This window comes from Abramis brama (genome assembly GCF_963993115.1).
Source record: "Abramis brama genome assembly, chromosome: 2".
Taxonomy (NCBI): Eukaryota; Metazoa; Chordata; class Actinopteri; order Cypriniformes; family Leuciscidae; genus Abramis; species Abramis brama.
The window spans coordinates 40,065,920-40,093,588 of NC_139964.1; the positions used below are offsets into that span (position 1 = coordinate 40,065,920).

The following is a 27,669-nucleotide window of genomic DNA, read 5'->3' on the forward strand; positions in this document are numbered from 1 at the left end:
ACACCAGGCTAATTAGGAATGGCCAGAGGGAGGAAAGCTTAATTACATCTTTCAAAACTACCCAAGAAAAAAAAATCACTTTATATAAATGACTTGTTCCTCAGACATAACATCTGAGCTTTTCCTTTCATTGACGTTTAAAGCTTTCATAACAAGATCATAGCAGACCGTAACTGTCATGCTTGGTGTTCTCACAAAGCACCTGAAACATCAATGTGTTGATGTACTGTATTTGGCCCGTACGCGTATGCCGTGTTTGCATTCATCACGTTTCTTAGTCACGTGTTTCATCCCTTGCAGGAATAAAGTGATCGCCCTTTTCCTTTGCCCTATGAGACACACTCCAGCTTATCCTCAGCCAATTGGAAGAGCCGTTGAGCATTGTTAATGAGTTTACCGTGAACCTGGCCTCCGCTTTTAGCAAACAGACCTTTATATGTCAGACATGACTGATTGGCACTTGAATGTCTTTGTAATTCACTGAGGAAGAAAACCAAGTTTTCTTTACAAAATTCCTTTAGATTGCTCACTTAGCCACCCACACAGCAGCAGCCTCACATTGCATGCAGACTTTTACGAACCCCACCCTGCCACAAAAGCCCAGAGATAGCAGAGTTCTTACCTGTGAACTGGTCTACAAGCCATCTTCTGTTTCCGCTCTCTATCTTATCATTCTTCACAGTCACTGACTGATGGCTTGACATAATGTAATGGCAGACAGGATTGTAACTGATCGGTTAAAGGACTGCACTTTAGATACTGTATGTCCTGTATAACCAGCTCATGTATTCCTAAAATAAGGTGTTTTGCTATATCCTATTAGCAAAAGTATTTATTACAAAGTAATAAATCCCCTAGGCAGTTTTTATAATACACTTCCATTCAAAAGTTTGGGTTTGGTAATATTTTTCAATGTTTTGGAAGAAGTCTCTTATGCTCACCAATGCCGAATTTTTTTTTATCAAACATATAGGGCCCTATTTTAACGATCTGAAACGCAAGTGTCAAAGCGCAAAGTGCAAGTAACTTTGTGGGCGGGTCTTGGCGCTGTTGCTATTTTCACAGCGGGATAAATGACTCTTGCGCCAGGCGCAAATCTAAAATGGGTTGGTCTGAAGTAGCTTCATTATTCATAGGTGTGGTTTGGGCGTATCGTGAAATAAACCAATCAGAGCGACATCTCACATTCCCTTTAAGAGCAGGCGCGCTTTGTTCTAAAGCGGATTCCTATTATAACGGCGGATTTGCCAGGCGCGCGCCAGGAGCGGTTCACAGCCAAGGAGAGCAACGCTCTCGTCAGGGACGTTGGGGATGGAGAAACCCACCCAAATTAACTTCGGTTAAAAAGGCGTATGATAATTTGGGTAAATGTGTCAGCTAGATGTATGCTTTTATAATAAATTGTCTATCTATCTATCTATCTATCTATCTATCTATCTATCTATCTATCTATCTATCTATCTATCTATCGTAATAATATATGATTTCAAAAATGAAAACTGCTGCTTCTGTGTAGATGAGAGAATCAAAGTGTATGCGCGTTGTGCACACGCTACATTGATTATGGCCAAGCATGCGCCCTTAAAATAGCATATGAATAACATGCGCAACCCGCCACTGACTTTAAACTATTTTTTCCTGGTTAGTGGCGCAATTGTTTTCTAAACCTGCAAAATAGCACGAAGGAACGTTTGCGCCGGGACACGCCTCCTTTTTTGCGCTGAACCGCCCAGGGAGCGCAAGTTCATTCCCTAGTTTAGTGACGTGCTTTTGTGGAGGGAAAAGCGCGCTTTGCGCGGGTGCAAAATAGGAATGATACATGCGTCGGTGTACAAAGTCAATTGCGCTGGGTGCAAGATAGGGCCCATAGTGATATAATATAACCAGTGTCATTGTGAAATATTATTTCAATTTAAAACAACTGTTTTCTACATTAATACATTTCAAATTTTAATTTATTTCTCTGATGGAAAAACTGACTTTTCAGTAGCCATACAGTCTTCAGTGTCACATGATCCTTCAGAAATCATTCTAAATGCTGATTTGGTGCCCAAGAAACATTTATTATCAAAGGGTTGTGACACTTAATAATTTTTGTGGAAAATCATGATGCATTTTTTCAGGATTCCTTGATTTAATAGAAAGTTGAAAAGAACGGCATTTATTTGAAGTCTTTACTGTCACATTCAGTCAATTTAATGCATCCTTGCTGAATATAAGTGTTAAATTGTTTAAATTTATTTTTTTTAAATTATACTGACTATTAAATGGTATGTATGCATGTGTACATATTTTATATATTAAAAGTAAAAATGCTACATGTAAATTCAGGCATTAAATATGGATATTCATGTTGAGATTTGCAAAAGATTCCATTAAAAACATATAAACGTTTGAAAAAATGTTAAAAAGTATTATTAAAATATATACCATTAAATTAAATGTCTAGTATTGGCCTACTATATATGGAATAGCAGCCGATAACCAGTAAGCTACTATCATACATCCCTATAAGAAATTCTGTGAAAAATTATATATATAAATATTTTATTTTATACTATTTTTTTTATTTTTTTTTTACTTTCTTTCAGTTGGAGGCAGCCAACCAGCTTCTTCAGCAGGCCCAGCAGCCACACAGCTACCTGATTGAGACCGTACGGCAGAGAGACACCCAGATCCACACACTGAAAGACCGTCTCACGCAGTTAGAGGAGGAAGTGAGGTAAAGGAGAAGTAAATAAGCACCACAGATTTACGGATACATCCTTTTTTTATATAACAGAACCATATGAAATCTTTAAAGCTTTATTTCTAAAGGATATAGGTGGAGTCTTTATAGAACCATTGCCTTTGTTTTGTAACAATGGTCGCTACGGTTTTTGATTGCTAATTTGTTCCAAAGTATGCAGTTGTATTGACTGAGGAAAGATAGTAGGCGATATCTAAATACATTCCACTTCATTGTGGAGCAAAGGTAATGCACCTGCCAATAAAGGTCAGAAGCCATGCACACCTGACAGCTTCTTAGTAGGAGTATACGTGCGTGCATTCAAGGGGGGCTGGAATGGATGCTTTTTTTTTTTTTTATATATAACTTTTTCTTGGCTGTGTCACATATCAGTGACAGATATAATTACTTACCTCAATATGCAAAGCAGGTTTTCGATGTACTCATGGGGTTAATGTGAAAAATATGCAAATTGCTCATCAAAATTTCAGCATCTATCATGAAGGCATCTTTATTAGAAGGCTACTTGTGGCCAGGGGGACTGTTCTTTCATAGGCACATGACGGCATCAAACTGCTGAAGCTTTTATCACAGCGTATTGTATTGTCATGGTATTGAATTATGGCTGCATTTCTGCGGTTCCATCAGCGCCATCTACGCTGCATCTGAAATCCAATACTTCCCTATTATATAGTATGCGAAAAAACAGTAGTATGCCCGAATGCATAGTGTTCGGAAAAACAGTACATTTTTTTAAGTAAAGTATTTTTAAAAGGCATTCTAAAAATCTAAATATCTCACATTAAGTATATCACATTAATGGTATTTTGAAGTCCGTACGATAACAATATTGTGCATGTTCATTATCGCAATATGTCGTGTTACTGTATATCGGCACGTCTATTCTTGCTAAGGAAAATTTCCGAACTTTACCTCTCTACTGAACTGATGGCGAGGTTAGTCTTTGGTGAATGTTGCCTGTCCTGTGGAAACAGGTGCTGTGCAGTCAGTGAGGTGTATGAAATTCATTTATTGCCACATTTGATTTCACATTACTTTTTATTTGAAGAGGTTTTTTCTTAACTGCTTCTGTCAAGCCCTACAGGTTGTGTTTGTTTACAGCTCAGTGGTTAATTCTGTACAAATGGACTCTCAGATAGTACACTAAGAGATAAATACCTTCAACTCACTGTGTTTGTCACCACTCATTACTCATGTGATATGTATGACAAAGAGGTATTTCTGTTGAAATAGTTTTTGTCATGCAGGACCTTCAGTGCTGCATTTCACACGAGGCACTGGTGACTTTTAAACGCATGTAGGTTGATTAAAAGACACTAGTTATGTTTCCATCCAAAGTTGTGAATTTGACTTGTGCAAAATTGAAATATCGCATAAATCAATGGAATAAAGCACTGTTTCAATCCAGCGAGTCAAAGAGAACAAAATTGTCACTTTCTGATAAACTGGTGCCAAATATCACCACGAAAAATGTAAGTTGCTGCAGTAGGAGAAGCTACTGTGGGTCTTTTTTCGTATATAATAATAAATTACTTGCGCCTCAAAGCGATCAGACGAAACACAATAAGCGCGGTAATGTTATCTTGCTTTCGGAGGTTTGGGAACAGTCATGTAAGACAGTTTTGTGAGGTAATTTATACCGAACCATTTTGATGAAAGTCACATGGCCTTTTTTTTTTATGCGCATCAAGGAATTTATTAAGTAAATGTGTTTCCATAGTAGTTTATGGAGATGGTTCTCACTGCAGAACACACAATCCAGATCCAACTCCTCCCACCTTACATATACCTAAACCCACCCATCTCCACCCCCCGATCCCTAAACCCACCCCTAAACCTACCAATCTCCACCCCTTAGATCTGGATCCAACTCCGCCCCCTGGATCTCGTGTACTGCAGTGTTTATGCGCATGATTTCTTATCAGATAAAAAAAAGTATCCTCCTCAATTGAGCGCAGATGTGTTTTATACACATTTTTAGAATTTACGCCATTCCCATTCATCTTTTTTTTTTAATGTGATATCCCAAAATCTGCATAAAAATAGATAGATGGAAACATATGTCTCATGTGTTTGTATTGAATTGTTTGCAGTGATTTACATTTCACTTATCTGCTGTAACTTCTTCATTTCATATTGTTCAATTCTTTTGCCATTTTTTCACATAAATATGATTTAATATTTGTTACTGCACATATTTCTGTATATGGACAGGACACATTATCCTGAAGTTGTCTACATGTATGAATTTTTTTTAACACACACATATATATATATATAGTTACAAATAATTAATTGGTAGAGACTTCAATGGGTTAAGTCATGAAAATGAATGTGATAGATGAAATATTTTACGAATTACTAATCAGAATTGTCAGCGTTGAAGACCATTTCTCTTACAGTCGTTTTGAATTTTCACAGTGCGCTGCGGAAAGAGAAGAATGCACTACTGCAGGTGAAAAACAACATGGCTGCTGATTTGGAGAGACTCCTGAACCACAGAGAGGTAATTTCTGTGTCTGCAGATTAAAAAGAATTAAGAGTTTTAAGTTTTTTCAGAAAGAACAGAATTTAAATCAGGTAGTTTTTTTTATTAAGTATTATTCCTTTCTTGTTTATTTTACTATTTCCTTGCTTATTGTTATAAATTATGCCAAACCCAGCATTTAGATTTGGGTGTGTTAGTTTGGCCAGATCAGTGTATTCCACAATACAAATAAATAAATAAGTGACATGTTGTCTTGGGTGGACAGAGTTTTACACGATTGCAACATTGTGAGTCATGCTTGTACATGAAGTACTGCGCTGCGTGCTGTATTTAATTATGTTTTTTGTATGCTTTAATGACAGTATATTAATCTATAATTTTACAATTGCAGTGGCATTTCCATCCAAAATGGAATTCATCAATGTTAAGGCCTGTCTTGATTTATTGATTTATTTAGTTTATCATTTCACACAAGGTCTGAATCAAAGGAGGACCTTAAAAATATACATTTTATTTGACTGACTGGCTTTTGTGTCCGTGGCATTACATTTTATTACAGTAAACAGATCTTAGTAGCCACTAACCACCGACTAACTTCATGAGAAAGTTACATTTCATGATGAAGGCAAATATTATAGTATTATATCCAAAATACAGAAGTGGTTTGATGAAGAACCTATTATAACTGGTATCATGGCATGAAACCACACTACTGACAGTTGAAAGTGACCATTGAAAAATCCTGAAATTGTAACATATTGTAAATACTGTAAATACAGAAAAACATTACTGATTGTTCAGTCAGAATCTCCAACATGACCTTTTTTTTCTGTTTTCCATGAGTAATTGCAGGTTTTTTTAATATGTTAGTGTGACTGATTTTGAGAAAAAAATCGATTCGAATTCATTCTACATTTTAATAGTTTTAGTCAAATACTGTATTTTACACAAATCTTTTTTGCTTGCCTTATATCTTTTTAAAGTGGAAAGTGGTCCACTTCGTTTCATGCATGTTTGGATGCTTTTAGAGAGTTCAGTAGAGAAGTAGTCAATAAGTATTAATAAAATAATACTACTCCAGGGTACTTAATTAAAAACTGCTTTTGTGTGCAACATTATCATACATTATCCATTAAAGGTGTCCACACATGACAATGTAAGAGAGAAGTTTCCACATACGCTAGCACACAGTCTAGTCTAGGTGTGTCCTCTTCAATTGTCATCCAGCCTGCCATTCCAAATAGTAGTTACACTGCGTACCTAACATTTACTCTCTTAAGTTATCTTACTCTCTCATACCTTCATCTGAAAGCCTCTTATGCAAATTAGGAAGCTTCAGGTCTAGTAATTGATCGACGGATGCCTCAGTTTTGTATGTGTTGGATGCCTTCAGTACAGCTCAGTTCAGTTGTGACAACAACTTTCCAAGAAGTTTCTGAGGTGCACTCAGTAACTAGAAAATCCAGTCTCTCGGGTCAACTGTTTCCCATGCTCAAGTCATTAGACTAGTAATAACCGTACAACTTGTGGTTGTTTTTTATGACAGACAGCTAATAGATTTCCTCATTGAGGGAAACCGATGTGTAACGCCATAATCTACTTGACCAATGGGTTCTGAATTTAGCGTTTTGAAAGACACGGTAGGAAACGAAGAACGAGAAGTCAGTGCATGGTATACATTGGTTTGGTTTACTAATTTACTAATTTCCAATAGCATTTATATTAAATGAATGGAGTGATCTTGAATCTGCTCTATTGAAAGGCGCATGAAGGTACACTACACCTCTTCTGACATTCTGAACTCTCTGAATATTAAGGGCAGGGTGTAACTGATTAAGCACCAGTGCAATATGGAGCTATTTTCAACCAAATACTGCTGGCACACACTGTGCCGACTTCACAACTTCCAGTGGCATGTTGGCAGAAAGCATGCAATCCTCACAGACAGCTGCTCCTCACTGGTGCTTTTTGGCATGCCAGCGCATATGGTCGTGCAGTGATAAATAGAAATATTGAATGACTCTTGCGCATCGGGCTGATCTCCATTCGCCGCTGAAGCGGGTGGTCATGTGCTAGCAGGGGATGTTTTACATTGCCGTCGTACGCTAGAATAGTAACCGTTCACGAATAATACCAGTCGATTTTTTTTTTTTTTTTTTTTTTTTCAGTTACATTTAAGTTAAGTTACATTTATTACATTTCTTTCAGCAGTCTTTTCTGTACATTATTGTAAAACATTCCTGTTGCGTAATATGGAATGTCTCGTTTATTTTAAGACAGAAAGCATTGTGCTCTTAGGTCAAGCATGCACAGTTTTTTTTTTTCAGAATACTGTACCTTTAACAGACTATTCTATATCTGTCACCAGTGCTTTTCTGTATGAAAAGCTTTTTTGGCATCTGTGATTGGTATCGGCGTGTTGGAACACGAGCGTGCACAGCAACTCACAACGTGATCTAACATCAGAGAGTCGTTTTCTTTAAACATTTTAATTTATTCACACAAGTCAAGTAAAAACATGAAGGTTTTTTATGTCAATGCAGCCACAAATTGCTGATAAGTTGTAGCTGAGACAAGACTGTGGTTGAACGCAAGAATCATAAACACACATTAACTCACTCATTAATACAGTTGTCAGCAAGTATTTGTTTTTGTTATAACCCCATAGTACAATAACCAAATAGTCAGATCTTCATAATATTTATTTTGTTGTGGGGTTTTTTCCTCTTGTTTTATTTTTTATCTTTTAATACATATGAAGAAAATTGTTGTTTGTTTTATTTTAGGTTTTTTTTGTTCATAACCTTTTAAAATAAGGCCACATTTAACTAACATTTAACTAACAATAAGCGATACTTTTGTTTAAATATTTATTATTCTTTATTTACATTTGTTAATAAAAGTGCAACTGCTCATTGTTAGTTCATGTCAGCTCAGGTCCATTAAATAATATTAACTGATACAACTTTTGATTTTTATAACGTGTTAGTAAATGCTGAAATTAATATGAGCTAAGGTTAATATATGCTTTAGAAGTATTTTTCATTGTTTCATTAACAATTTCATTGTTAATTTGTGTTAACCAATGCTAACAAATGGAACCTGTTAGCGTATTTTTGTTGTTTTATCATTTTATATGATTTTATGTAAAAAAAATATAAAAAAAATAGAGAAAATATGGTGAAATATGGAAAGTGGAATTGCAGCTTCACTGTTTTTAAGCAACATTTAATCATCTTTCACTTTCAAAATATAAGATATTGGGTAATTATTTTCTTTACTCTCTCTTTTAATGACATGTATGCAGAAACGTTTTTCAGCAGACCTGTATCCGTTCTCAGAACTGTATTACGCTGAGGACTTCAGAGTAATGAAAGAGCGCTGTGTTGTTTGAGGGCGTTTCCTTCAATTGATTCAGAACTATTTACTCTAAAGCAGGACTTCTCCTGTGCTTTGTAGAGGTGCTCTCAGGGCACCCCTTGATGAAGATACGCCTCCAATTACCAATGCACCTTTGAATGTTTACATGAACCCCCAGGCTGCTCCAGCCATGTTTATGTGGTGTATCGTGAGCCACTTTCGATTAAAAGAGGAGAAAGAAAAAAAGTGTCTGCAAATAACTAATTATGCATAAAGCAATCCACCTTATTCTATAACATAAGAGCGGGTGCGGCCACTGTAACTTGAATGTGTTGAGGCTTCCAGTTATTTTTAGCTATACAAAAACTGTCTGTTATGCTGCTTGTTATTTTTGTTATTCCTCAAGTTATTTACCCTATAGCAGCAAATGAATCGGAAATCTCCGCACAAAATAGCTTACTTCCGCGTTGAAAAATAAGGTGGATGGTTAACCCAAAAAGTATATTATTTTATTTATATAAAATATTTTTATTATTTATTATTTTCTAAATAAAAGTTATTTATTATTCTCGCTCATGTCATTCCAAAGAGAGAGTTTTTGTAGGAGCTCCTTTCCATACAATGACACTGACTATGTCTGTCATGCTCCAGTAAGGAAAAAATGTGCCATAAAAGGACTATATACTGTTAGTAGTCTGTATTGAGGCCGGTTCACACTAAGAACGATAACGATGAAGATATAATTCTAAAAATCGTTTTAAATATAAAAGAAGCAGTCCACACCACAACTATAACGATGACGGCACTGTGAAACAACATGTCGGAATCACTTTCAGAACAGTTTTTCCAGCAGATGAACGATAAAAACATTAACATTGAATGCATCCTGCTTTAAAGAGCTCATGCATTTAAAGCGACATGCGACGAAACTGCAGCGCGAGCTTATAGTACAGAACAATATCGTTCGCTAATATCGTTATTGTTATCTTTATAGTTATTGTTCTTTGTGTGAATGGGCCTTTACTCCTAATATCTGTCAATCTCCAAAAAAGAACAAATAATTTATAAAAGTACCCTAAATGTAGCCCAAGCAATTTCTGCACTATATTTAAAGTCTGTTTTTGTGCACTATATTTATGTTTACATATATATATATATATATATATATATATACTGTATATATATATATATATATATATATATATAGGGAAGTAGAGATTCAAATTTTTCCTTTTGTGAAAACCGAGTGAAAAACAGTGTTTTGAATGGCATGAGGATGTTATGGAATGTTGACATCCAGCATCAGGACACGTTGGATGTTTGTGTTAGCGGTTTTAGTTTTAATTGCCCTTACATAAGGGCAATAGCACTGCTGGCACAACAAGACTCCTGTCAAAAGCTGCTGGTTCTTTCTTGCCTGTTGTGAAGGGGAAGCAAACTAACAACATTCTGGGAAGGAGCTCTTTAACCTTCAGTCTTCCACTGATTTGTTCTTATCCTGTTGCAGGAACTTTCCGTCATGAAGCAAGTCCTTATTAGCATGCGCTCACAGCAGCACGGTGGACGTCTGCCTCTCGAGACCGATGGTACGGGGACCGCAGTTCACAGACCCAAACCTTTAAAAAGCACAGATGAGGAGCAATACAACTATGGGCCCAAACCCACAGTGTTTGTAAGTTTTACTTGTCTATCCACGAAGAGAGCCTTTCAAACAGCATTTTAGGACAAATAGTATCTTCTCTGGGAACCAAAAAGGGACACATTTTAAAGTGATTTTGAACAGCTGATACCTTTTGTTTTATTGAGCCTGCTATGTGGGCTGATATTTACTTTCACATTGACTTTTACAAGTTTAATAAAATGTTTTACTCAAAGCAAAGTCCAAAGAAATGGTCAATGATATTTAACACTGGTGTTTTTTTCTTTTCTTTTAACAGACCAATAAAGAAGTCCCAGAATGGTATAGAAAACCCAAACGGAAAACCAAGTAGGGACTTGTTGAACTCGTTTAAGAGTTTAAGGATGCTCCATGTCATGCAATCACTGATAAAAGTCTGTTTAAGTTTAAGACCTATTACATAACTAGTTACACAGGTTTGTTGTGTAGTCATTCTGAACCTAAAACTATGATTTTTTTTTTAATGGTAATAAACCATTTGATGTTGTCCAATAGGTGTGTGAATGTTTTTATTGAATTTATTGAATTTTATTTTAATTTTAAAAAGTATATCAGGTTGTTTAAACAACAGTATCTGCATATAAGCATTTTTATTCTCTATACCCTGTAAAATCGCTCAGTAGAATGTATTATTTGATGGTAATAAATCTGTATCCTTCTGTTTTGATTCGTAAAACGCGAGACACTGTTGATAAAAATAGAGGAGCGTGTGCATACCTTAATCGCAGCAGCATTGCACACTTATTTGTGTCATCTTAATGTTACGCACCACAGGCTCGAATGTCCAACAAGAACAGCAGTAGCAGTGAGCTGCATGTTATTGATGCATTTCATTGATTCAGTCTGCTTGAGATGGATATTTTTATTTGCCTTGTTGTTACTTTTAAATTTGAAATTATGGTAAACATTTATGTACTTAGAGATCATATACTGTTTGTAAATAAGCCTTGTTTCCCAGCTTTATAAACGGGAAGCGCTGGAAGACACATCTTGGTAGCATTTGTACCTCGTTCAGGATTCCAGTTCCATTAAAGATTATTTTAGTGCTTTAGTATTTGAAGAAAAGAAAAAAATCTTATTGCATATACCTTAACAGTCGTTTGCTAAATAATGAGATCTTTTCACATTAACAAGCCAGATATTGGCTTATTAAATCAGAAATAAATGTAACAGTTCCTCCACAAAATAGAGAAACTTATTAGAGATGACATAATGTCGTCGAATGTGGACCTGGATGCATTAATAAAAATACAAAACAAGTCAAAATGTGAAAACATTAATTCATTCATTTTCGTTGAATAGCTCTTATTATAGCAAATGTTATATAAGTGGCCTATCTTTAAATAGACGTCATCTAAGTACAACATAATGATATCTGTGTTCTTTACGCGAGTAACTGATTCACAAATCCAGTAAGATATTAGGAAGTGTTTTGATTCACTAAAAGAACCGGCTCATAAGATTCGGGAATCAGACTACACTGACCATTATGTATGTTGTTGAATCACTTAAAAGAACCGGTTCACAAGAGTCATTCGTTCGTGAATTGACGGAATAAGAAGCGTTTTACTTGCTATGAACTCTTCACTGGCTTCTCTGTTATAGTTTTTAACAGAACTAAGTGAACAAATGTTTTCATCACAAAATGAAGTTTGAATTAACTTGTAAAAATAATAAATAGGCTAGCCGACAATTCGAACTCATTATCGCTGTTAGTCAGTAAAGGCTAATAGTGAGTTTTATATTAGCCTTATTCTGCACTACCGTCATTATTTAAATGCTGAGGGGCAATACGTAGGGCTGGACATATTTAACTCCGGCTGTTTTGACGGGCTTGTTCCGCTGTTACAGTATCAGCAGTAGTAAAGGTGTAGCCGTCTCACTTTCTCAGTCCCTGACAGAGTCCGGCCCCGCCCTTTCAGCGATTATAGGCTACATATATCCCGGAGCTCCAGGAACGGAGCGAAGCAAAAGGGGATATTACTACCGAAAGCGCGCACACATACACGCACGGGTGTCATTCCATGCACCATACACTCACTTCCCCTTCCTCGACGTCTATCAAAACACATTTTGCGGACGTTCTCTCCGTCACATCCACGGGTTTATTGCCGCTACGCTTCTAACGATGAGCGCTGCGCTCGCACCGGGACAAGATGACTTTCTCTCGCTTCTCAAACCCTCACTATCCGACGGCTTTCAGGAGGACTCCTCTCTGTTTTCCTTTGAAGCCAAGAATCCCGATACGGAAAGGGGCTTATCAAACGACTATTGTCAGGTAAATTGTTTCTATCAGTTCTCTGAATGGTGCTCTCGAAGACTGTATGATTCAATAAATTAAAGATCATATGCCTCAGTTGTGTGAAAGGTGGGCCATTGTAGATGATGCGGCATGCTGCACGCCTGCAGTCCCATCAGCATCATGCCCCATTAAATGCGTTCAGCGATGTGCGATCCTTTCATTTAAAGGAACTTTTCTGTTCCAGGTAGGATACATTTTTTAAAAACAAAATGTTTTTTTTAAAAAATAAATAAATAAATAATTAAAATAGACGTAAAGTTCGTTTTAACGATAGCTGAAATGTTGGATTTTCAGATGCTTAGAAATTAATCGTTTTAATTTTGTCCCTCACATCCTTCAATACACGCAGGACAATTTTACTTTGCACACTTTACCATGATAACTTAAACATATTTCAATGTATTAGTCAATTGTGTGTGCACAAATAATAATAGGCTACACTGCAAAAAAAAGTTGCTGCCTTAAATTTGTAAGTACAATAAACTTGGATGTTTAAGTCATTTACACTACATTACGTTAACTTAAATTACATTTACTGTTAAAAAAATAGTCGAACCTGATATAACAAAAAAAAGTTTAAAATTGCTCAACTTATTTTGATGAGTTAAAGCAATGTAAACAAAAAAAAAAAACGTTGTCATAACTTATTGATCATATAATTTTTCAGTGTAATAGAATGTTGTTGTTGTTGTTGTTGTTTTTTCTCTCCTAAATGCTTTATCATTTACACCATATCAGGCAGAGTTACAATTTTAAGATCATAAATTGATTTTAAGAATTTTTTAAACATGTTCTGCGTTGAGCTTTGTCATTTCCAAAGTAACTTAGGCTATGTTGTTATTTGAAAGTTGGTTGACTTCTAGATAACTTCGCGAGTTCAGTGCTTATCCCGTGTTCTCCAAACAGTAGCCTAAACAACAAAACATTACCATAGCCGTCATTACTGTCACACATAGCATAAGCCTAGTTTGAAGAATCGTCGTTGTTCAAGACTTCAAATCCAAAGCGTCCTCAATTGTATAATCTGTCATTATGCACTTCAAAGAGATTTGGTGGTGTTTTTTGGGGGGGTTTCCCCGTGTCTGTAATGCAGGGGAGAGTCTGGGCTGGGTCGGATAGCGCACAGGCTCATGTCAGTTGCTTGCAGTTGGTTTCTTGGCTACCGAACCGTCAACAACTGACTCCCCTCCCTCCTTCCTCACCCACGCGCGCTGCTCTCGCGCTCCGAACTCAAACTTCCCAGCAACGCCGAGCCTCAATCTGAAAACTTGTGAAAGAGATACATGTCCAGCGAACAGCTGGAAGATCTAAATCCAGAAATAGCTATGCGTAGCAGCCGCGTAAAGAGCACTTAAAGAGCTCTGGCATTCCGAGTATATGTATGTATGTGTGTGAGTGTTTTTTTATTTTCCCTCGTGTTTATTCCTCTAGTGACTCTATAGATGTTACTACATTCAGGAGGGAGTAATGAATGAATCTTAATTGATTATTTTGTGCTGATTACGGTTTTATGATAATTGGTTGGCATTTATTTGGAAAGGCTGAGCAATCTCTCCAGCATGCTTTCCACCTGTCAGCAAAGTCTGTTTTGAGCTTGTGGTATGAGCGCTGTTTTACAGTCTTAGGAGGAATGTAGCAGAGACATATCGAAGAAGACTTGATAAATGCTTTACCTCTGACTGCTCCATACAGCAACACAATCGCTTCGTGCTCTCAATATATACTTGATCAAAGATCAGGTGTTAAAACATCAAGTCCTGATTTAGGTTTCACATCTTCACACAAAGATTTTGCAGGTAAAGTATATCTATACCTGCAAAATTTCTAAAATTGGTGGTAGGCCTATCTCATGATGTATGTAATGCTGTTATAGCCTACTATAAACATAATACAATGGCAATTTAGATGAATTGAGGTTTCACACCAGATTTGCTTAAAATTTGCACACACACAAAAATGTAAATGTAAATTATTTATTATTAATTGATAAGATTTAAAGACTGGGAAAAGTGACCTGTTAATCGGCCAGCAGACGTCGTTATCGGTTACCTCAAAATATCAATTACTCAGCCTGGCCAATAAATTGGTTCATCACTTGATGTGCATGACGTATTTCGCTTTACCTGATCCAACATGCTTGCCTGTTCACATAACATATTGATATTCATATTCCTAAATAATTTTAGGTCTTTTTATTGTTATACATTCTAGATTAATTGATTGTTAGCTAACTTGTTGTGTTAGCAAGGCTAGTGCTTATCCCGTTTTCTCCAAATACAAAAATGTCATTACCATTACTCATCATTACTCATCATTGTTCAAGATTTCAAGTAGTCAAACTGTCCTCAGTTGAAGAGGAAGAAAATAAATATCCGTCAAAAACGGTTTATTTTTTACTTGTTCCAACATGCTTTTCTATTCATATGAGGGACAATTATATATATATTTCATAACACCGATTAGCAAATAATCACATGTGTACTGGAGAATAAATGCTAAAATGTGTTTTCTATTATTTTGCTTAATATATTTATATTGTAAGTAAATATTGAGTAGTCCATATATTTTCACTCCAAGCCAATTTGTCGTAGCTGAGTAAGCAGGCAGGTTGGCCATTGTTATAAGAGTAAGTGAATATTTGCATTCTTGCAAGCTTTTCTAAAATGTTGTGAATATACTGTCTTGTGTTTGTGCTCCGCCAACACGAGCAGTCCCAGGAGATGCTGCCAGCTTTGCTGACAGAAGCAGCGTATGCAATATTCCAGTAGTTATTATTCTGAAATCTGTTTACCTTGTTTGCATTTAATGGCCCTTACAACTGCATTTACAATCTGATGCTTCTCTCTTTTGCTCTCTAGGCTAAATTAGAGATGGATAAATACCTGTCTCCACAACCTATGGCTCTCCCCGACTTAAAGAAGTCAAGACGAGAGAGTATCTCTGTAATGGACCAGTTTTTCGGAGACGACCACTGTTCCCCCTACAGCATCAACATGAATGTCTTCCTGCCCGACATTGCGTATCTAAGAACGGGCTTGTGCCGGCCGGCACGGCCTTCGGTCCCCAGCCAGGTCAAAACTGAACCTGTAGCGGCACGTTTCTCTCATCCAGAGTGTCCAGTGAGCGCGACCGGCCCTCCATCCACGTTACCAGATTTCACCAGCATCTTTAACGCAAATTCCACTTCAGGCTCTGGAATGGACACCATGGACGATAACACCGGGGTCTTTGTCAAGCAGGAGATGCAAGGCTTTGACATCCCTCAGGATGGGCCACTCTTCCAGCTCCTCAACTCAGAGCTGGACGTCCCCCATCAAGCCGATTCTCACGCTCACTCTGTGCCCTCACAGATGCCTACTTTCCACGACCTGCACTTAGCGACCCAACAGACTGCTTCCAAACCATACTGTGGCATGTCCTCTGCCGGGTACCATCTCGGCCCAGGTCACTTCGTCCATCCTCAGGGTCAGGCTCACTCGCAGCTCAAAATGCCCTATCTTCCCCCTACGCCTCCCACTTCAGAACCTGGCAGTCCTGACAGACAGAAGGAACTGCTTCACAATCTGACACCACCACCATCTTACGCCGCCACTATCGCCTCCAAAATGGCTGTCCATGCGCCCAGTCACCCAACCCCCACCCCCACACGACCTTCCGTGACCAACGGGTCCATGCCTGTCCGTTACAACCGAAGGACAAACCCAGACCTCGAGAAAAGACGGATACACCACTGTGATTTTCCAGGTAAAGAGAATAAACAAATTGTTTCAGTTGAACTTAAATTAATCATGTTGAGCTAAAAAAGCATAATAGCCAAATTCACAAGATGCTCTTGCGTTTTCCGGAGCACAACGCTGCTTTCTACTGTGCTTTCTTACTCGCGCTTGAATCCACTGTTAAATAATTCAGAGACGGGCAAAGCCTTTTAACCAGTGCTCAAAATGAATGCCAGAGAGTTGACGTCAGGCTAATTGTTATTGAATCCTGTTGCATCAAATTGACTGGGCAAATTGTAAAACAGACAAGCCTCACAGTGCCATTAATAGTGCATTTACACTAAGAAGCTGCATGTCTGATATGACGTGCTTCGCAATTAAGAACCCATCACTGCTTTTCTTCACTGAGTGGGGTTTTACTGCTAACGACATGAGATGGGCTTTGGATTCCTAATTGAAAAAGAAAGCATACTGAAACCAAAGAACAGGATGCTCTTGTTTGTGACTGTGGTGATGAGTGAACCAACTGATTTTGTGTTGGTGACTTAAAATATTAAATTGCTCTCTTGTCGTACTTCAAACATTAAAATGCCATTGTTTGGTTTATAATGTATAACTGAAATATTTAATCATTTTAATATTGTTTTAATGTTCTTTTTTTTTTTTTTAATCAATAGCCTCCCATAATTTTTATATCTCAAAACATTAAAACAATCTTGTCACACTGTTTATGCATCAAGCATAATAACTGCATTTTTTATTATATTTGCCCCGTTTTCACAGACAAGGTTTAAGCATATAGTCTGTTTAAAATGCATGTTTGAGCTGTTTTAACCGAAAGCAACTCGTACTGACATATTTTAAGATATTAAAATCTTTAAAAAGATTAAAATCTGATTTTACCATTGTTTTGTCTCAAGATGCACACCAGTAATGTTTTTTTGTTGTTTTTTTCTAAGGCACATTTATAAAAGCTACTTAAATGCCATAATTAAACTAAGGCCTAATCCTGGCTTAATCTAAACCCTGTCTGTGAAACCAGGCCTTGATTGATTTTAATTGTTTAAATAACATTTTTTTTTTCATCATAAATAGCCTCCCAACATTTTATTTTTTTTTTTTAAAGAAATTAAAGCACTCTTTTTGTACCGTTTATGCATCAAGCATAACAATTACATAGTTTTTTTTTAATACTTATAATTTAAATATTTAACAATTTATAATTTTTTAATCAATAGCCTCCCAAGATTTTTTATCACTCAAAAGATCAATGCAATGAAAATCATTGCATTGCTTTTTAATACTTATAAATTATCGTTTAAATATTTAATGTATAATTATTTTCATAATGAATGATATTTTTATTAATAGCCTGACAACCATTTTTTACAGTCTTTAAAATGATTAAAATACTCCTGTCATACTGTATATGCATCAGATATAATAATTGCATTATAAGTTATTTAAATATTTAATCATTTATAATTATTTTATAAATACTCAACACACAAATGCTTTATACTGTTGTGAGTAACAAAAGCTGTTATATGTTTTTAGGTTGTAAGAAAGTTTACACCAAGTCGTCCCACCTGAAAGCTCACTTGAGGACACACACTGGTAAGAGTTCTCCAATTAAAAATGGTTTTATTTATGCTCGATAAAGCTGCCCTCCTATTTTGGCACTTTACTGTCATGTTGCTGGGCAGAAGTGCGTTGTTGGCATGCACATGCGTTCATTCTTGCACGATGCCTGAAAGCTATCCTGCGCCGCTTCCTAATATGAGATTGCACCAAAACCATGCCCAAATACATCAGCAGGAACAGCCTTTTCTACTTCCTTTTCCATATTAAATTTTAACGTCCAATATTTGAATGACCTCCTGGCAACATTTGAATATATCAGTAGTACATTTAAAAATTTCATTGTTCAGCATTGCTCTCTCTCTCTCTCTCTCTCTCTCTCTCTCTCTCTCTCTCTCTCTCTCTCTCTCTCTCTCTCTCTCTCTCTCTCTCTCTCTCTCTCTCTCTCTCTCTCTCTCTCTCTCTCTATAAAAATATATTTGGAGATACACATTTAGTATCCGGATGGAAGTAAACAGAAGAGCAGACCTCATTTGACCCGAGGAGTGAATCTGAATATTCATGCATTCCAGAACGTGGCCTTTGGCATGTGAACTTAATAAACTGATAAAGTATACTTATCAGGCCATCAAAAGTCTGTAGATTTTTCCAGCTATAGATTTATTTTTTATGTCACCAAGTCCTGAGCTTAATTACTTGCTCTTACTGCCTGTAAAGCACTATTACGATAAGATAACAACACCCACTCTTTTCTTTTCTGTAAGTCTTGACATGGCATGATTTAGTCTTTTGACAGTGTTGCTGTATTCGAATAAACAACATGTCAAAATGAGATGTACAATTACAGTGCAGGTGCTACTTTCAAATTCATAATGATATGTTTATAGATAATAGGCGGGTCAGTTTAACAATGCCTAAATTTTCTGTGCACAATATATGCAATATTGCTTAAAACAAATACACACACACACACACAATAAAAAGAAAATGCAACATTTATTAAATAAAATAGAAGTTTACCAAATTCAATGGAAATTTTTCACACTTACAATACTGTTTTAAAGTTTGCAGTCTATATAAGTCTCTTATACTCACAAAGGCTGCATTTATATGTTTAAAAATACAGTAAAAACAGTAATATATTGTATTAGTAAATGTGGAAATTAACTATGATTAATAAATGCTTTAGAAGTTTTTTTCATTGTTAGGTCATGTTAACTAATGTAACTACAAATGGAACCTTATTGTAAAGTGTTACCGAAAACTTTTGTATCAACATAAATGTCTTTACTGTCACTTTTGTTCAATTGAATGCATCCTTGTTGAATAAAGTATTAATTTGTTTAAAAAAACAAAAACACCATGTACAGATAACAACTCAAGATAAAACCCAATCCAACCAGTCCCTGGAGAGAAGAGATGGGCCTCAGGCAGACAAAGCATGAGATGCCCAATCCAAACATGTCATTACTGGATCCCTGTTCAGGGCTCTCCTCACAAACGTTAAAGCTCAAGACAGGCACATGTCCTGACGTTTTGCTAGTTAATTGTTTTTGAGCGCCACACCTACTGCATGAGTTTGAAACAGCTGAACTCGCAGTATCACTCTTTATAGTTCTTCGGCTCCCATTTTCTATTACTTAAAAGGCTATAGCCCAGATGAATGAAAACATTGTGATGAAGTTTTCAGTGTGTTATCATTTGCACTGATATTTCAAATAATCTAACAATCAGTCAATGCACAACTCAAAAACTAAATCTCAAAACAAATAATTGTCATAATTTATTCAGCGTCATGACTTTCCAAACCAGTATGCAGTTTTTTTTTTTGTGTAACACAAAGAAGTTTTGTTTTTTTAAAGTGTTGTTTATTTTTTGTCAGTCAATGTGGTCCAGTGTTGTTTTGGACCCCATTGACTTTCATTGTATGGACAAAAAAAAGTTGAACATTCTTCAAAATATTTTCTTTTGTGTTCCGTAGAATAAAGTAAGTCAAGGTTTGGAACAACATAAGGATGAGTAATTGATCTCAAAATGTTCATGATCTTATACAAGGACACAAAATAAAGTCTTTAAATCTCACGTCATTCTTTAAGTCGTCTAAATATAAGATTTGCATTTCTTTTTTACCATCTGTCATCGACTATCCGAATTTCAAGCTTTGAAAGGGTTGTAATGCATGTGTTGAGCTGGCAGGATTTTCCGAAGGGATTAACAAACCGACCTGATTTCAGGAGGAAGAAATAACCTTGTCATCTTTTGAAAAACACACTTTAAAACTTCTAAACCCGAGTTCTAGAAAGGCAAACATCGCGCTGCTATTCATGGCCGACTATGAGTTTAGTCTTGTCAGCCTCCACGAACGTACCAAAATTCTGAAATACTTTAATCTTAGAGATCGAGTTAAGTGAAGTTTATTAGGTAGCTCCACACCTCTCAGTATATGTTTGTTATGGTTACTAGCAATGACATACAGAGAAACGCTACCCACACAGATTACTCATTTAGTATTACTAATGTATTCGTGAATAGAAACCAGTTTTTTTTACTGTGAATGAGTTTCTTCCGTGTTCTAGTGGTGACTCCATGTGCTTAACGTTAACTTAACTTGATGTCCATTCTGTTCAGGTGAGAAGCCGTACAGGTGCACGTGGGAAGGCTGCGACTGGCGGTTCGCACGTTCCGATGAGCTGACGCGTCACTTCAGGAAGCACACCGGAGCCAAACCCTTCCAGTGCGCCGTGTGCAGCCGCAGCTTCTCTCGCTCCGATCATCTCGCCCTGCATATGAAGAGGCACCAGAATTAGACACAAACACACACTCACTGAAACAGACACATATGCTCATTATTATGCACATGAAGTGATAACAGAACAACTCATTTCTCTCTCTACGCCGCGACGAACCTTATAATGTTTAGGGTAATCTTCTCTCTCTGACCTGTCGAGAGCGTTGAGCTGTCGACTGTAAACTGAAAAAAAAAACTTTTGATATTGCCATGAAAGCCAATTTCTTGTGGTACCTTCAGATATAACGCCCCGTTCCTTTTTCATCTCTCTTTCGGATGTATAGATCAAATTTCCTTTAAGACCCTCATTCTTGTACACGAGATCCTCTAATTGGAAGATGAAACGTTTTTAAACGTAATGAAATGGAACTGTAAAATATACAGGATTCGTTCTTGTACATCTGCAAAGCACTAAGACACAACTCCCATTTTACTTTGCACTTGAATTAGACTGGAAATATGAATATCTATGTATGATAAATACTTTTAATATATATATATATATATATCTCACTGGAATAGTTACTGCTCATACTGGGTATTCAAGTACACAGCCTATACTGCGATTCCCTCTTTTTAGTTGCTGAAGTATTTATAGCTTTGGATGATAATGTGCTGCTACTGAACAGCAATTATTTCATGAATTATTAAACAATGGTATAGAAAAGCAATGAGAAGTGGAAAAGGGCTTTAGACAGCTGTGTGATTTGTACAGTCCCCTTTATACACACAGAAGCATGCCGACCGTTTGTTTTCCCACTGTCATTGATGCATAAGCTCATATGAATGTACGAGACCACAGTGACTGTTCTTTTGAAATAATGCCTTTGGATCACATTTCATCTTAAAGTGCCTTTTCATGTTTGTTTTTATCAGCAGCACATGCTACGACTTCTTGGTCATAAAAAAAACAGTCAGTAAAAACTCAGCAGGTTGCCATTATTTCACTATTACCACAATTCGGCTGCCTTTCATAATTTAAAGACAGGGTTAAAGTATCATCTGGTTCATACTTGTAAAATCAATGTATTTATTGCATTGGCTTTGTGAAGTGGAATTTGACAAGTTTTGTGTAATTGAAATGCCTTAATGTAAATACTATGACATTTTATTGTAAATATTATTTTGATTTATTTTCTTTTTGTTGTTGTTGAAAAAGTAGGGCATCATATTGCTCTGGATTTTGGCTGTGTGACTCTTTTTGTTTCTTTGAATTTTTTATATTTCACTTAAACTTATTTTGTAGATTATATTTCTAAATTGGTTGTCCTCATGACAAACATTTTATGTCTACTGATTGAAATGAATTCTAATAAAATCAACTTCATAGTTTTTAATGGTTTTTACAAACTGAACTTCTCTTACACATTTTTTTTTTCTCTGTGTTAAATTTCTACAAAACTATAATAATGTGTGTCCAGGTGAATTATTATTTATAGAGCCCCTAAAGGGACCTTTGCAAAAAAAAAAAAAAAGAATTATACAGACTTTGTGTGCGCACAAGAAACATTTGCGTTCATCTCATAATTACCGTAATAACTTTGAACTGCTTGTAGAACTTGTAATTACAACGTGTAAACTGGTAATTTTCTGAGAGCTACGACTTGTACCACCTGACCACTGCAGATTTAAGATGTGTTCGACTTTAAGCAGTGCTTTCTCGTTAGCATGCAAAAAGTTTTTAATTTTTTTATGTTTGCAGTCACTTTAGGGGCTCCATTACTACACTGGTGGAATCAAAAGTAATTAATCATCCTCCCTTAAAGCAGATAAACTGCATTTCTATAGTTTACACTGGTGTATGCCTAGGGTTTCCTGTTCACTCCCTTTAGAGTCACCATAAACTAGTTGACCAATTACTATTTGTTGATGTTTCTAAGGTTCAAGAAAAAAAAAATACTACAAAGAAGTAAAGATAAAACTATCATCAAAGCAGAAATTTACGTTTCAAAGATCACTTGGACCCATGCCAAACACTTTGAACGTGCTCTTATCTGATAGTTGACATCGTAAAGGAACAATTTTCACAAATCAAACAAAACCCTCAAGCTCTGAAAAAGAAAATTAATGGGAATTCCTTTTTATGTCAACAAATGTCAAAAATGAGGGAGTGATGTTGACAGCGCAATACCTCAGTGTTATTTTGATATTGTCCAGTGCAACCTATTTAGAATTTTACATCTTTCTTTTGTGTTCCACAGAAGAAAGAAACTGGTTTGGAATAACACGAGTGTGAATAAATGATGACAGAATTTTCATTTTTGGGTGAACACACTATATATTAATTGATATTTTAAGGTTATTCAGAGATTACAGATGGCATTAGTGACCTTAACAGTAATTTGATAGTAGAATTTGGTTGTAATTCAAGATTTCTATATTTAATATGGGCAAGACTGTTACTTAATAGCTGACGTGCAGCTCATGTTCAGGACAGATCCCACAAACTCCACATTACAGCCTTTCAAAATCAGTCTTATCACTGGAATCTTAATGGTGTCGCTGCCGGAGCAGATGATTGCTTTGCTCACAGGCTCATAGATCCCATGCAGAGTCCACCGTGACTACTGAAAACGTCCTATATCACTCAAATTGAACCTCTTCACAATAATTCTGGAATTAGTATGATTCCTAGAGTGATAATTTTACTCTGATTCTCAACTGGTATTTGGTATAAAAAAATGTCTGTAATGTTCAGAATCTCAGGCCCTGAAACTATCAGTGTGGATGGACATTTGTTGAACGCACTGTTTACTCTAAGAGGCATCGGCAGTTTCTTGGGGTGCAACTGAATTACAAGCTGCCAAAACGTTGGGGACCCCTGTGAGCAAAGAAACAATACAGCTTTTGATATGAGATCAGGAAACACCACTAAGGAAAATAAATGCTTTCATTGCTTTTAAAGAGAAGGGGATTTTCTCCCTCTCTTCTACATATGTTCTTAGTTTGATTCCTCGGACAAACCTCAGGCCCTGGACATAATGAACTTCAGATGTCAAAGACAGGCAAACAATGGAAGCTCCACTGGACCCAATCAGGAGGTTCTTCAGGGTTCCTCCTGAGAATTGTTACTCCTACAAGTCCTCTTCTCTCCTCCACTCTTTCTTCCTCTCCTGCCTCCCCCTTTCCGTAGCCTACATGGAGGTTTTAAACCCCCAGGGTGAACATTATTTCTCTAATGCATAGGGCCCCTAGTTTTTTCTTCACTTTCAGCCCTCAAAACATCATAAGCTGCACTTTCTCATAACCTGTCCGGTTCAGATCAATACAAATGAGTCTCCCTTTGCTGTAAACAAACAAAAGTGCCAAAGACAAAGGAAACAGCTTTATTTCTCACAGATTTGTACATTATGGTATGGATAGTGCCAGACAGGGATAACATGGACTGGCATCGACCTTAAAAATAAAGGTTCCATGATGAACTTTTAACATTCATTGAGCCTTTCCATTGCACAAAAGGTTGTTTATAGAGGGAAAAGGTTCTTCAGATTATTCAAATGTTATTTAAACTAAGGAAAACTGTTCACTGGAATGTTCTTTGGGGAACCAAAAATAGTTCAGTAACACTTTAGTTTAGGGTCCAATTCTCACTTTTAACTAGTTGCTTATTACTAGGATTTTGGCTGTTTAGTCATTCTTATAAAGCACATATTAATGCCTTATTCCACGCTGCAATATTCTACATACCATAATCCTACCCAATACCTAAACTTAACAACTACCTTACAAACTATTAATAAGCAGTAATTAGGAGTTTATTGAGGCAAAAGTCATAGTTAATAGTGAGAATTTGACCATAATCTAAAATGTGACTAATGGTTCTTCTTTAACTACGAAACCCCCCTTTTGAAGCTTTTATTTTTGAGAGTGTATAATCAAGTTAGCATAATATATCCCAACACTAAGCCTTGATAGGTTTGTAGTTATTCGGATTGGGAAAGGTCAAAGGCATGTTAAAGACATTCAAGCTTAACTTTAGACCAATCAAACAAAAGTGATGATTATATGAGCCTTTTATGTAAGCCAGTAAAGTTCAAGCAGTCAAGGTGTCAGTTTTTGGGCAGAAATGCCAGTCTGATTTACGGCACTCCACATATCAGCCGACTTTTATCTTCCCTCAAGCACTATCATGCAGCTGTGGATGGTCAGGGTAAATGTTCAGCAAGCAAAACTACACTGAATGTTCAAAGGGAGTTTCCTGGACACACAGTCTTTGGATAAATTACTAAGGGTATGTTTACACGACAACGATGTACTAAACACTGAAAAGTTTTTCTTTGCTTTTTACGCTTACGGACGACAATGTTGTCAGAATGATCCCGTTCACAAGGATCTGCTAAAATGACCAAAAACGCTGTATTATGCATGCCAGGCCAGTAGTTGGCGATGTCACTTTGCAAAGAAAAACTACAGGCCTATTAGACCTTATGCACCAGAGAAACAAACGCACAGCCATCTTTAGTATTTTGTCTTTGAACTTCCGTTTTTGCGGCTCTGTATATTCAACTCTATCACACAACCAATTCATACGAATTCGTACGAGTGAGTAAAAGGTGGCTAATTCGTACGACCTCACTCTTAATTTGTCTAAATAAACCCATGTGATGGGTAGGTTTAGGGGCGGGGTCAGGTGTAGGTCATTTGACCAGCTGAGCAAGTCTTGCATGTATTTCCAGGTCTGAGTGTGACTTCCTGTTTAAAGAGGAAGTAATGTATACCAAAAAGAAAGAAAGAAATGTGAAAGGAGAATGTATGTGTGTGTGAGAGCAGAAATGTATGTATGTGAAAGGAGAATGTATGTGTGTGTGAGAGTAGAAATGTATGTATGTGAAAGGAGAATGTATGAGTGTGTGAGAGTAGAAATGTATATATGTGAAAGGAGAATATGAGTGTGACAGTAGAAGAATGGATTTTGGCTTGTACGGCCCCTCATATTATTACGAATAGACACATTACACATTCAAATCAAACACATGCAAACTGTCTATCTAAGAAAACATCTAAAACAACTCAAACTTGTACCTTAGTAGAAGGTTTATCCTCAGATGTTTGTCTATGCTGCCTAAAGTTGTCCTCTCTAGAGCTCCATGTGGTCCTCACCTCAAGCTACCAGAATGATGTCATAATGTATTCTGAAGAAACAGCATTTTTCTTTTCTCTTGTGATGCTCCTTATTTGTAATTCACTTTAGATAAAAGCGTTAATGAATAAATGCAACTATGTTTGTGACAAATGTAAAAGAAAAACAAATCAAATCTGACTAAATATATTTTAAATAAACTAAATTCAGTTTCTTGGCTGATGGGATATATTTATGTTTACATTTTCTCAATTTAGTTGTGTAAAAAAAAAGTCAAATTTGGTCCTGATACAGCTCACAGTTTTTTTTTTTTCTTTCTTTCTTTTTTTTCAATTTTTCTTGAAAGCAGCAATTCATGTGTCTGGTTAAATGAATTGTTGAATTACTCATAAAACATTATAGATACCGTATATTATCACATTCAAACAGGAAGATTAACACAGTCACAATAATGTAATCCAAAAACTAAACTAAACTTCTAATCTTCTAAAGTTAAATAATAGCATGTCAGTTTGGACCATGAGCACAGCAGAGCAGTCTTTACTTGAAAGCAGAAAGTCGTGTAACCATCTGGTTGAATTACTTCGCATTTCCTGTTCATCTTTATGGAACTTAAATATGAAGTTATATTGTTTAACTGACAAGTGCACCTTGTATTTACCGAGTGTGATAAGGACTGCTGGCTCATTGAGCAGATTAAAAACAATTAATGTCACATCTGGGCTTCTGGCCACAGGCCGGTACAACATGCTGCTTTTAGTGCAATTTTTCCAGTGTTGCTTTACAGACCACCCACACAGAAAGGAGGACCTGTTCCCAACACACTGTGGAAACATAATAAGCATTGAATGAACACATGGGAGCATGAGCTTATGGTTCTAATCATGTTCTTAATACCTTAATGGACAGTGGTTTCAAATGGGTACTTTCCCCTCTTAAACATCAACAGTGCTGCTCCTGAAGGGGGGTTTAGGGGCTGTGGGCTGCTCATGGCTAATCTTGACATTTGTTTGCCATAGCTGAAGACAAACTTAAGCTTCCAGAAGACAGCTTGGACGCTGGTACGCATCTATGTGTTAAACAGAGGGTGATTCAGTGGCCTGCAGGGTCCGTTTCCGTGATTCAGTCTCTCGGTACTCTCACACCTCAGCGTGAGGAAAACAAAATGGCAGCCGGCGAACCATGAAACACTGCGAGTTTGAGAGGCAATCTCATGAGCTGATGTACTAAAACAGCTGCGGCATGGGAACGCTTCAGAGCCTCAGTTGTTTGATTGTGTCATGGCGGAAACACGTTCTCATGTGGTGACCGCTTTTTCAATTCTGATCCTTTGTTTATTAAGTAGCCTACACTTAAATTAGTCGTCTGTGTAGGAATGAGCAGGATCTTATTCGCGAGCCATCAACGTCACATAGAGACGGTCCAAAACAGATTATTTATAGATGGTTTGATTGACAAATGAAGTGCTTTGTTTGAGGCTGATTCAGCATAAAGAAATGTAATGAAATGAGACTGAAAATTAACATTCAGAACCACTAACAATAGGGAATCATTCACATTAAATGTAATGCACCCATAAAGCAACAACGGCTATGAGAAAACCTCACAAGGGTTATATTTCAACTGGGTTTGGAGGCTTATAAGAGAGGTATGTTATCTGCTTTTATCGAGCACCCCTAAAATGTCAATTAGCATTATATATAACCCCACATATCATTTATTATCATTTTTTATTAGGCAAAAATAGACAGATAAACATAGTCAAGATAATTTAGTTCAAAATCAAAACAACAAAACCATAAACGTTTATTATTCTTAAGCCATATAATAACTAGTGCAGAGTTTAGTGTCATTGACACAATATTATAGTTTTTATTAATAGTTAGAATTTTTAGTTTGAATAATTTGTATTTTTATTATTATTATT

At 36.5% G+C, this 27,669-nt stretch overlaps 2 protein-coding genes across 3 annotated transcripts in view; both read left to right on the forward strand.

The window, feature by feature from the left end:
• Positions 1–10,942, forward strand: part of pibf1 (progesterone immunomodulatory binding factor 1) — a 52,787-nt gene extending 41,845 nt beyond the window's left edge. The window contains exons 14-17 of one of the 2 annotated variants that reach the window (XM_084098999.1): positions 2,592–2,722; positions 5,171–5,255; positions 10,105–10,269; positions 10,535–10,788. In XM_084098999.1, coding sequence (XP_083955125.1) covers positions 2,592–2,722; positions 5,171–5,255; positions 10,105–10,269; positions 10,535–10,588 — 435 coding nt within the window. In that variant the 3' untranslated portion in view covers positions 10,589–10,788. Of the gene's footprint in view, positions 1–2,591; positions 2,723–5,170; positions 5,256–10,104; positions 10,270–10,534 lie in introns of both variants that reach the window. The other variant, XM_084099000.1, reaches the window with a different exon arrangement.
• Positions 10,943–12,245: 1,303 nt separating this feature from the next.
• On the forward strand, positions 12,246–21,999 carry klf5a (Kruppel like factor 5a). Its single transcript, XM_084099125.1, has 4 exons — positions 12,246–12,553; positions 15,436–16,321; positions 17,851–17,910; positions 20,503–21,999. The coding sequence occupies exons 1-4, from the start codon at positions 12,404–12,406 to the stop codon at positions 20,679–20,681; spliced, it is 1,275 nt and encodes a 424-aa protein (XP_083955251.1). The 5' UTR covers positions 12,246–12,403; the 3' UTR covers positions 20,682–21,999.
• Positions 22,000–27,669: the final 5,670 nt, after the last annotated feature.

What these genes read in the sequence shown, in the direction of transcription:
- klf5a (XM_084099125.1), top strand. Translation starts at nt 12,404, where the DNA reads ATGAGCGCTGCGCTCGCACCGGGACAAGATGACTTTCTCTCGCTTCTC. An exon ending in TATCAAACGACTATTGTCAG is followed by an intron (nt 12,554 to 15,435) that starts GTAAATTGTTTC and finishes TTTGCTCTCTAG; the next exon opens with GCTAAATTAGAGATGGATAA. An exon ending in ACACCACTGTGATTTTCCAG is followed by an intron (nt 16,322 to 17,850) that starts GTAAAGAGAATA and finishes ATATGTTTTTAG; the next exon opens with GTTGTAAGAAAGTTTACACC.